Consider the following 12391-nt stretch of genomic DNA (forward strand, 5'->3'; position numbering starts at 1 on the left):
GCTGTGGTACATATACACCATGGAATTTTACTCAGCCGTCAAAAAGAATTCATTTGAACCAGTCCTAATGAGATGGATGAAACTGGAGCCCCTTATACAGAGTGAAGTAAGCCAGAAAGATAAAGAACATTACAGCATACTAACACATATATATGGAATTTAGAAAGATGGTAACGATAACCCTATATGCAAAACAGAAAAAGAGACACAGAAATACAGAACAGACTTTTGAACTATGTGGGAGAAGGTGAGGGTGGGATGTTTCAAAAGAACAGCATGTATACTATCTATGGTGAAACAGATCACCAGCCCAGGTGGGATGCATGAGACAAGTGCTCCGGCCTGGTGCACTGGGAAGACCCAGAGGAATCGGGTGGAGAGGGAGATGGGAGGGGGGATCGGGATGGGGAATAAGTGTAAAAAACAAAAAAAAAGAAAAAAAAAAAAAATGTTTGATGCTTGTGCTAATAGCAGTCATAAAATGTATTCACAAGTTTGGTAAATTATATAATTATATGTATGAATCATCACACACTTATGTCCTTTAGATTTGTATAAGTTAATTTTGGATAGCCAATATGAAATTGTGCTTAATTTTTCCGGAATAGCAACATTTAGGGAATATTTAATTCTAAATAAGATTTTAAAAGCTTGAGAAATGACTTTCTTTGAAGAATGTAAAAACAACCATTTTCCCTGTAGGTGGATACTTAAAAGACTAAAAGATTTTTGCCTTGAATTAAAGTGTAATAAGGTTTGGAAAAGCATACTTAAAAAATTTTTTTATTGGAGTATAGTTGAGTTACAATGTTGTAGTAGTTTCATGCGTACAGCAAAGTGAATCAGTTATACGTATATATGTATATATCTCCATTCTTTTTTTAGATTATCTTCCCATATATGCCGTTAGAGTACTGAGTGGAGTTCTCTGTGCTATATAGTAGGTCCTTATTAGTTGTCTATTTGACATATAGTAGTGTCTGTACTTCTGACAGTCCTGTCTAGACTTTGTAATAATATTCATGGGAATGATCTTGTGAAGTACCATGTTATAATTACAGTTAACCTCAAAAAGGATTTTTTTGTTTTCTTTTGTAGTTTTCACCATTTCATGCTTCTGTGCTGGCCTCTTGCTCCTATGACTTTACTGTAAGGTAAAATGGATTTTGATATGTTTCATTGTAAAATACCAAGTACCATTTGCATCTTTGTAACTTTTATTAAGGATAACATATTTATTTTGCTAATATAAAAATAATCTGAGCTGGACACATGAGAATATTTTCTACTGGGATTAATATTATATTTTCCTGTTTTTATGATCTGGTTACATGGATGAGTGAATTCTTTATTATTTAAAGATTTGCTTGATCTTTCTGTTTAAGTCTTTTTTCCTGACTGTTGTTCCTAAAGTAGTATCTTCCTATGCCATAGATTGACTAGCTAGTACCTTTTAAAATTTAGATTTCAAAAGTTGTGAAATCTTATTTGCTTAGGTCTAATTATATGAATCTTACGGCTAAAATTGATATTAAAAAAGCATGAGCGTATGTATGTTTGTGGATGACTGTATGTATGTGTGTATACATGTGTATCTATGTATGAATATGTATATATGTATCTCTAATCATAACCCGAGTTCTGATCCCACACCACACAAGGTTCATTCTACTTTTTCTCCTTTTCTATATTTATAACTCCTGATTTTTATCATTTACAACATTTTTACTTACTTGCTATTCTAGAATTCTAGGAAAGTACTTTGGAAATCATTTTGTATCAATTCATAAAGATCTTTTTCATCCTGCATGATAACTCCTTTATGTACATATATAATAGTTTATTCAGTTATTCTCCTATATATGGTTATCTAACTTATTTCAAGTATTTTATAAATAACAGTGCCACAATGAGTAATAACCTTGTATGTGCGTATGTTCACATCACTAGAGAATTAGCTTCAGAATATATTCCCAGAAGTGGGATTGCTAAATTAAAAGGTAACGATATAAATATATATCTTCTGTTTTGTTATAAATTCCTATCCATGAGGAATATTCCAGTTTCCATTCCAAGCAATAGTGTTTGAGAGCCTATTTCTCTACCATTTAAGGATCATTGATTCTTTAGGGGTTTCCAAGTTCATGATCATAACATCTATAAATATAGTTTTACATCTTGAAGTTCTGATGCCCCTAATTGATTTATCTAATTGCCTTGACAGATACCTCTATTACAATGTTAAATAGTGTTATAGTGAAGTGAAATTCAGACGTAAATTGCAGAAAGTAGGGAAAATCACGAGACCATTCAGGTATGATGTAAATCAAATACCTTTTGATTATACAGTGGAAGTGACAAATAGATTCAAGGGATTAGACCTGTAGAGTGCCTGAAGAACTATGGACGGAGGTTTGTGAATTGTATAGGAGGCAAGGATCAAGACCATCCCCAAGAAAAAGAAATGCAAAAAGGCAAAATGGTCGTCTGAGGCGGCTTTACAAATAGCTGTGAATAGAAGAGAAGTGAAAGGCAAAGGAGAAAAGGAAAGATATACCCATTTGAATGCAGAGTTCCAAAGAATAGCCTTCCTCAGTGATCAGTGCAAAGAAATAGAGGAAAATAATAGAATGGGAAAGACTAGAGCTCTCTTCAAGAAAATTAGAGATACCAAGGGAGCATTTCATGCAAAGATGGGCTCAATAAAGGATGGAAATGATATGGACCTAACAGAAGCAGAAGATATTAAGAAGAGGTGGCAAGAATACATGGAAGACCTGTACAAAAAAGATCTTCATGACCCAGATAATCAGGAGGGTGTGATCATTCACCTAGAGCCAGACATCCTGGAATGTGAAGTCAAGTGGGCCTTAGGAAGCCTCACTAAGAACAAAGCTAGTGGAGGTGATGGAATTTCAGTTGAGTTATTTCAAAGCTTAAAAGATGATTCTGTGAAAGTGCTGCACTCACTACGCCAGTAAATTTGAAAAACTCAGCAGTGGCCACAGGACTGGAAAAGGTCAGTTTTCATTCCAATCCTAAAGAAAGGCAATGCCAAAGAAAGCTCAAACTACTGCACAATTGCACTCATATCACACGCTAGCAAAGTAATGCTCAAAATTCTCCAAACCAGGCTTCAGCTTCAACAGTATGTGAACCATGAACTTCCAGATGTTCAAGCTGGTTTTAATAAAGGGCAGAGGAGCCAGAGATCAAGTTGCCAACATCTGTTAGATCATCAAAAAAGCAAGAGTTCCAAAAAACATCTACTTCTGCTTTACTGACTATACCAAAGCCTTTGACTGTGTGGATCACAACAAACTGTGGAAAATTCTGAAAGAGATGGGAATACCAGACCACCTGATCTGCCTCTTGAGAAACCTGTATGCAGGTCAGGAAGCAACAGTTAGAACTGGACATGAACAACAGACTGGTTCCAAATAGGAAAATGAGTACATCAAGGCTGTATATTGTCACCCTGCTTATTTAACTTATATTCAGAGTACATCATGAGAAACACTGGGCTGGACGAAGCACATGTTGGAATCAACATTGCTGGGAGAAATATCAATAACCTCAAATATGCAGGTGACACCACCCTTATGGCAGAAAGTGAAGAACTAAAGAGCCTCTTGATAAAAGTGAAAGAGGAGAATGAAAAAGTTGAGTTAAAGCTCAGCATTCAGAAAACTAAGATCATGGCATCTGGTCCCATCAATTCATGGCAAATAGATGGGGAAACATTGGAAACAGTGTCAGACTTTATTTTTTTGGGTTCCAAAATCACTGCAGATGGTGACTGCAGCTTTGAAATTGAAAGACACTTGCTTCTTGGAAGAAAAGTTATGATCAACCTAGAAAGTATATTAAAAAGCAGAGACATTACTTTGCCAACAAAGGTCTGTCTAGTCAAGGCTATGGTTTCTCCAGTAATCATGTATGGATGTGAGTTGGTCTGTGAAGAAAGCTGAGTGCTGAAGAATTGATGCTTTTGAACTGTGGTGTTGGAGAAGAGTCTTGAGAGTCTCTTGGACAGCAAGGAGATCCAACCAGTCCATCCTAAAGGAAATCAGTCCTGAATGTTCTTTGAAAGGACTGATGGTGAAGCTGAAACTCTAATACTTTGGCCACCTGATGCGAAGAACTGACTCATTGGAAAAGACTGATGCTGGGAAAGATTGAAGGCGGGAGGGGAAGGGGACGACAGAAGATGAGATGATTGGATGGCATCACCAACTCAATGGACATGAGTTTGAGTAAACTCCAGGAGTTGGTGCTAACGGGGAGGCCTGGCGTGCTGCAGTCCATGGGGTCACAAAGAGTTGGACACGACTGAGTGACAGAACTGAACTGAAGTGAAAGTGAAAGTTGCTCAGTCGTGTCTGACTCTCTGCAACCCCATGGACTATGTAGTCCATGAAATTCTCCAAGCTGGAATACTGGAGTGGGTAGCCGTTCCCTTCTCCAGGAGAACCCAGGTCTTCCCAACCCAGGGATTGAATCCAGGTCTCCCACATTGCAGGTGTATTCTGTACCAGCTGAGCCACCAGGGAAGCCCAAGAATACTGGAGTGGGTAGCTTATCCCTTCTCCAGTGGATATTCCCCACCCAGGAATTGAATCTGGGTCTCCTGCATTGCAGAGGGATTCTTAACCAACTGAGCTATAAGGGAAGACAAGTGTTAACAAATAATGTCTTAATTGATGTGTTTAGTAAAAATGCCTCTAATGTTTCCCTGTTTAAAGAAGGATGCTGACTTTAAAACAAAGTGTATTTATCATGCTAGGAAAGTATTCATCAACTCTTGTTTTGTTGAGTGTTTGACTGTTTTTTTAGAATCAGGAATGGGTCTTAAGATTTGTTGAAGGCTTTTTCAGCATATATGGAGATGATCATGATTTTTTTTTTGAGCTATTATATGATGTGTTTTATTAATGGATCAAATTAGCCTTGCATTCTTAGAGTAAATCTCTCCTGTTCTTTGTATATCATTATCTTATACATAGAACAAGATATTTTGTTGGATTTTGTCCGCTAATATTTTATTTAGAGCTTTTACATCAATATTCAGAGGTGATTTTGGCCTATATGTTTCTCTAATCATATGTGTGTCTCTAATCATAACCCTAATTCTGGATCCATACCACACAGGGTTTATGTAGGGATTTTTTTCCTGTTTCTTTTAAAAAATGTTTGTGTATCAATGTTTAAATTGCTTCATAAAAAAGAATTAAGTTTTTCTACATTTTTTAAGCTTCTGAACAATTTTTACAACATAGAAGGAATTTGGTTTTTGCAGCTTTGATAGGCTTTCCCTGTGAAACCATCTGGGCATGGGTCTTTTTGTGGAGTACTTCTTGATAACTTCATTTCTCCTATGGGAGTTTTTCTCTTTTAACTTTCTGTCTGTAATGTGATCAGTTTAGGAAATTATCCTCTGCTATGGCTTTTTACATTTCTTTATACAGATGTCTATAGTGTCATGACTTTTTCATTTCTTCTGATTCAGTGGTATTTCACTCTTATTATTTTTGATTTTGGATATTTGTGATTTTACTTCAACTTATCTAATGGTATGTTTATTTTGTTATTTTTTTCTTAAGCATACAAAATTTTGATTTGTTTAGGAGAACTAATGTTTTTCTATTCAGTACCTCATTAATTATTGCCTTAATTTCCTTCTTGGTACTTTGTTTTGGCTTTTTCCACATTTTGAACTGGGAATTTACTTATTTTTATTCTTTCATCTTGTTAATAAGGTTTTTAAGACTATAAATTTTCTTCTAGTTTTTATTTCATTTGTAACCCATGAATTCTGATACATAATATTTTCATTATTGTTAAAAAATATATAACTTCTATTTGTATTTCATGTTTCTTCCAAGAGTTGTTTAGAAGGAAGTTATTTAATTTCCATATGAAAGTACTTTTTAATTTTTGAAAATTTGTGAGTAATTTCTAGTTTTATTGCACTGTGATCAGAGAATACTATTTTTTAGTCAATCTGTTTTATGGGGGAGAACCTAATAAAAGGTCAATTTTTTGAATGTTACATATGCAGTTGAGAAGAAGCTTTATTCTCTGCTTTTACTTTGTAAAGTTAAATATATAACTATGCATATGTACGTGCTAAGTTGCTTCAGTTGTGTCCAACTCTTTGCGACCTTAAGGACTGTAGCCCACCAGGCTCCTCTGTCCCTGGGATTCTCCAGGCAAGAATTCTGGAGTAAGTTGCCATGCCCTCGTCCAGGGGATCTTCCTGACCCAGGGATTGATCCCAGGTCTCTTTTATGTCCTGCATTGGCAAGCAGGTTCTTTACCACTAGTGCCACCTTGTAACCATAAGCTCTACTAAGTAATTATGTTATTTGGATCATCTGTATCCTTTCTTATTCTTAGTTCACTTAATCTGTTTTGTACTAAGAGTGGAATATTAAAAAATCCTATTATCAGTGGGCCTCTGTGTATGTCTCCCTGAATCTCTTATAGTTTTGACTTCATAAAGGCATATGCTGTATTATTTGGTGCATAGATATTTATAATATACATTTAGTGAACTGAAACTTTTAACGTAAAAGAGAGTCTACTTTTGACACAGTTAGTTGTTTTTAATTTTAATTATACTTTATCTCTTAATTGATATCATTGCTCCTGCTTTCATATTGTTTCCATCTTCCAGATATCTTTTTCTGTACTTTTAGTATTTTTGATCCATGTTGTTTTTGGTATGTCTCTCGTATAGAGCATATATTTGGGTTTTGCTTGGTGAACTAAATAAAAAATCTTTTTATTGTAATATGCAAGTTTAGTTTGTTGCTTACTCATGTCTGACTCTTTGTGACCCCATGAATTCTAGCCTGCCAGGTTCCTCTGTCTATGGTATTTTCCAGGCAAGAATACTGAAGTGGGTTGCTATTTCCTTCTCCAGGAGATCTTCCCCACCCAGGGATCAAACTTGGGTTTCCTGTATTGCAGGCAGATTCTTTACCAACTGATCCACCTGGGAAGCTTTAACTTATTCATATTTTTTGATAAAAATATGTTTGGTAGCAAGTCTGTTGTATTTTGTTGCGATTATTATGTCATATGTTCTGTTTATTGTTCCTGTATGTGATATATTTTATGTTGTAATTTGATTTTTTGCTCTTTTATTTAAAAAATTATATTTAGGTAAGGTTTTTTTTGCTTTGTTTTAGTGGTTGCCTTTGGTCTTATAAGTTTTGTAATGCTTTTATTCCCTTTATTTTATTTAAATTTAAAGGAAAAAAAAAACCCAAGCAGTTCACTCAGTTCTCATATTTGCTGCCTCTGGCAACCACCAATCTCTGTTCTCTGCGTAAGCTTGTTTTGTTTTTGTTTTTGTTCATCTATATTGTTGCAATTGGCACAATTCCATTCTTCTCTTATGGCTGAATAGTATTCCACTGTATTCATATGCCACAATTTCTTTATCCGTTCATCTGTTGATAGACACTTTGGTTGTTTCCACATTTTGACTGTTGTAAATAACGCTGCGAGGAACATGGGGATACATATATCTTTTCATGTTAATGTTTTTGTTTCCTTCAGATAAAAATCCAGAACTGAAATTGTTCAATCATATGGTATTCTATTTTAAAATTTTTGGGGAACCTCTCTTCTGTTTTCCATATTGACTACACCAATTTGCATTCCCACCAGTGATGCACTATGGTTCCCATCCTTGCCAGTAATTTCAACAGTAAGCTCATCAAATCTTGTTCAATAGATTTATAGAACTTTATTTCCAGCCCCTCCTCTTCTCTGGGTATTCAGTGGATGGGGCTGAAAATTCCATCCCTTGAGTCACATGAGACTATCTAAGGACTCCATCTTCAGTCACCTTATTAGCATAATCTCAGGTGTGCTTCAGAGGGAGTCCTTATAAATAACAAATACATTCCTTTATTTGGGCTTCCCTGGTGGCTCAGAGGTTAAAGCATCTGCCCACAATGCAGAAGACCTGGGTTTGATCCCTGGGTCAGGAAGATCTGCTGGAGAAGGAAATGGCAGCCCATTCCAGTTCTTTTACCTGGAAAATGCCATGGACAGAGGAGCCTGGTGGGCTACAGTCAATGGGATTGCAAAGAGTTGTACACGACTGAGCAACTTCACTTCTTCCTTTATTCGGCAATTTCCAGGGGTTTTAGGAGCTCTGTGCCAGGAACTGCAGGTAAAGATCAAATATAATTCTTATTATGTTATACTGATCTAGGTCAAGTTTTTTTTGTTTGTGTCTCCAAATGCTTGTTTGGAGATATTAGTTCCATTTAGAATGTTATATTACAGTTTTCTTACACTTTGCTATTTATTATTTTGAGGCGATCTTTTCTCAGGTGAATTGTTTGAGTTTATGACATCAATTAAAAAATTTTTTTTTTACAGTGAGTAAGACTTTATATGTTTCTGCATATCTGTGTACAGGATTGATGCTTTAGGACTGGTAGCTTTCTTTCCTTTTAGTCTTCTTTTCCCTTTAAACTATTAACTTCCTAAAATACCACCTTGTATCCTGCGCACTTTGGAATCTGTACTCTATTCTATGCTAAGCTTTTTCAGTATTTTCACTCATAGGATGGACTTTCTCTTTGTGGTGGTAGCTTTAAATCAGTTTTTGACCTGATCCTAGCTCTTCTCTGTTCTATTCAGTTTTTCCCAAATTCCCCTTGCTGTTCAGTAAAGCTTAGATCTAGAACATGGGAGAATGCTCACTGAGATTCTGTTTTTATTCTTTTTATGTGTAATTACAAGTTGGGATTTGTTAAAGGCCTGAGTTTTATTTGTTCTTTTTGCTGTCCTGTATTGGTTTTTGTGAGGATACACTAAGAGGTTTGGATTTACATGGCCTCATTACTTCAATACCCAGTATTCCTTTCTCCTTTAGTTCTAAGTCAGTATTTGATATGGCAGAAGCTATGTAACTTTATTTGTGTGGAATGTAATTCTAATAGAATAAATTACAACAATGCCTGAGGAGAAATTACATGCCCTAACTCGGTTTTTTTTGGACTGATCCAATACAAGCAGGCAGACACACTGGGAAGTATAATCACACTAAGTCTTCCAGCTCTCAATTAAAAGGATACCATGACCAATTTTTTAATGTAATAGTCTGTATAAAATAGTCTGAAGTGATTATAGAATTTTTAGCATGGGAGCCAAAAAATGGCAACATGGTAGACAGGAGGAAAACCTATCAGTTGTTCACCACCCACCTCAAGCTCTTCCAGACTGCACCTATGGAGCTAGATCATTGGCTGGAGGTGAGGGCTGTAAGCATGGATTTGAAGGCCATTAACTTAGATGGTTTAGTCCAGAAGAATGCATCAATCAAAGGGAGATAAGTTTAGAGAAAGAAGAGCAAGCCAAACAAACAGTCGGGAGGGAATTAATGTTGGACGGAAGAAGGGAACAGGTTACCCAAAACAAGAGGAGGCCTCAGAGCATGCAGTATGTCAGAGAAACTGCAGGCGAGGATGTCAACCCCACGTGGGTGGCCTACGTAACATGAGATCCTCCAGGGAGACTAACAAGACCAAGAGTGAGCTTGGAATCTTCTCTCTCACATAGTGTCACTTGTGGGCTCAGAAGAGATTTCTGAATATAGAATCCAGTTCTTGGATTTCAGAATCTCTTCTGGAGTTTGAAGCTGATTGCCACAGGCTTGACAACTGAAGTGGGGGCATTAATCTTGGGACATCTTAAATCCATTTCACTGACCTTTTCTAATTAAAGGGGAAAACCTAGTGACTGCTTGTTCTTGCTTTTCAGAATTGTCATTATGATCTTAATTTTACTGACCACTCCCTGTTTTATCTATATACTTAAGTATCCCTAAACACACAGTTGGGAGATGCCTCACTTTTGTTGATGTAGGTTTGTCTCAGGAATATTTGTCCAGACTGGGCTTTTGAATGCAGACTGCAGTACTCTGAAATCTTGTAAGTACCTAACTATGCTCAGATATCATTGCAGTTTTGTGGCACAGAGTCTTCCCTCTACTTTTTAACTGAAGTATGGTTGATTTATAATATTGTATTAGTTTCGGGTGTATTACATAGTGATTCACTACTTTTATAGATTCTTTTTCTCTCCACTTTTAAGAATTAGGGTTTTTTTTTTTCTTAATCCTGAGCAGGACTAGAGATTGGGGGATAGATATTCAGTGCTTCTAGGGAGAGAGAGATGGCTTAGGTCTTGGTTCTGTGACATACTGCAAGATCAGAAGCATCACTGGTAAACATTTGGCAAGATTGTGATCATAATTAGGTTATGTGAGATCTTTAACATCATTGAAAAAGACTTCAAATAGGCAATTTTGTCTATATAACTAGAGTTTAGGTTTCTTTACTATGAAAGTGGAATGTCCTCACAAGCTTCCAGAGTGATTGAAGAACTGCATAAAAGGACATACTTGAAAATACTGTGCTAATTCTTTATCTAGGTTTCCAATCTTTACTTCTCAAGTCACCTCCCCTGCCCTATTCTCTGCACCTTCAGCAAACCACCTTATCTCTCTCTTTAAAAAAAAAAAAAATTGTAGGGCTCTAACAGAAATTATCTTAATTTTTTCTGTGCTGTGCTTAGTCATTCAGTCATGTATGACTCTTTGTGACCCCATGGACTGTAGCCCGCCAGGCTCTTCTGTCCATGGGGGTTCTTCAGGCAAGAATTCTGGAGTGGGTTGCCGTGCCCTCCTGTAGGGGATCTTCCCAACCCAGGGATCGAACCCATGTCTCTCATGTCTCCTGTCTTGGCAGGCAGGTTCTTTACCATCTGAGCCACCAGGGAAGCCCCAATTTTCACTGCAAACCTGTAAATTTATCTAAACCTGTACTTACCCATTTCTTCTGTGCCAGTCAGAACCCATGCACCTGAGTGGTTTTAATCCCATACCCTTCTATGTCCTTCCGAACTTTTTTCCGTTAAATGCCTACTTTCTGTTGTATCATCCGTCTGCAACTCTCTACTGACTTTCTCCTCAGCCTGTAACTTCCTCCTGTGTCCTGTATTTTCCTTTAAGTTCTCTTTGTTTCTCAGCCAAGCTTTGTCGTTGTTTATAGTCGCTAAGCTGTGTCTGACTCTTTGCAATTCCATGGGCTGTAGCCCTCCCGACTCCCCTATGGGAGTCTATGGGATTTCCCAGGCGAAAATACTGGTGTTGCCATTTCCTTCTCCAGGGGATCTTCCCAAATCAGGGATCAAACCTGTGTCTCCTGTGTTGGCACACAGATTTTTTTTACCACTGAGTCACCTGGAAGCCCTAGCCAAGCATTAGAGCCCCCTGAAGCTCCATTCGCCAAGACCATAAAAAGCTCAGCAGTCCCAGGGTGCTCTGCTTGGAGGTCTTACTTAGCCTATCTCATTTGAATCTATAAAATGGATCCACATCACTGATTCAACAGGGCTAATTACCTTGAAAGATTTGTATGCTTTGGCTTTTGAAGTCATCTTGCAATGAGTGGCTTACTTGTGATGGATTATGATTTCTTGGCAATCATTATGCTTACTTAGGAATTTTGGGAAAGTAAAAAAAGATTCAACTTAAAAATTGTTTTTAAATTGAATGAAATGTTTAAATACAACACTTAACAATTAATAATGTTAAATTTATATGTATTTAATTAAAAATTGATTTTAATTGTCAGCTCTCAGACATTCTTGTAGATCCTTGAAAGCTTATAGTCCTCCACACTTAGGGCGATATGTCCATTTACTCCTAAGCCTAAAGCTGGCTTAGCCCCACTTCTTTACTGAAATAGCTCTGGCAGAAGCATCAGTGACCTCGATGATACCACATCCAGTCCACTTGTCAGCACTTGTCGTACTGGACCTTGTTGCTGTATTTCGAATTGTTGATCAGACTTTCCTTCTTAAAACTCCTTACCTTAGGGATTCCATGTTCTTCTTTTTTGTTTTTATTTTCTCATCCTCCCCAGCCCTTCCTTTCTGTACTTCATCATGGAATCTTTTTCTCTCCCCTTTAAGCTTGGTAAACTCTGGCTCAGTGTACTTTTACGTGTGCATTCTAGCTGGTACTGCCCACCCCCTTGTCCAGCTCAGACCTCTCTTGCCCAGCTCAGGCCCGCTTCTTCAGCTCTCTGCTGGATGCAGACAGCTGAGTGTCCACACAGGCATCTGATTCTTTATTTATTCACTTCCTTCACTCTGCAAGGTTTGCATATTTCTCTACGTTATTTGTCTCAGTTATTGAGGACAGTAGCCCTAGTCAGATCTAAACCCTGGAGTTCTCCTTTTTTTCTATAAAATTGAGAAACACTTTCCCAATATGAAGTGGAATAAAAAAGATTTGAACCCAGTTTCTTCACTGGCAGTATATAGAGACAAAATCATTTTTCTTCCAGAAATAGGA

At 37.0% G+C, this 12391-nt stretch overlaps 1 protein-coding gene across 1 annotated transcript in view; it reads left to right on the forward strand.

The window, feature by feature from the left end:
* Positions 1-12391, forward strand: part of PEX7 (peroxisomal biogenesis factor 7) — an 89404-nt gene that overhangs the window by 44753 nt on the left and 32260 nt on the right. The window contains exon 8 of the mRNA XM_043457234.1: positions 1099-1154. Within this exon, the coding sequence (XP_043313169.1) occupies positions 1099-1154 (56 nt within the window). The remainder of the gene's footprint in view (positions 1-1098; positions 1155-12391) is intronic.

Source organism: Cervus canadensis, chromosome 33, assembly GCF_019320065.1.
Source record: "Cervus canadensis isolate Bull #8, Minnesota chromosome 33, ASM1932006v1, whole genome shotgun sequence".
NCBI classification, from domain to species: Eukaryota; Metazoa; Chordata; class Mammalia; order Artiodactyla; family Cervidae; genus Cervus; species Cervus canadensis.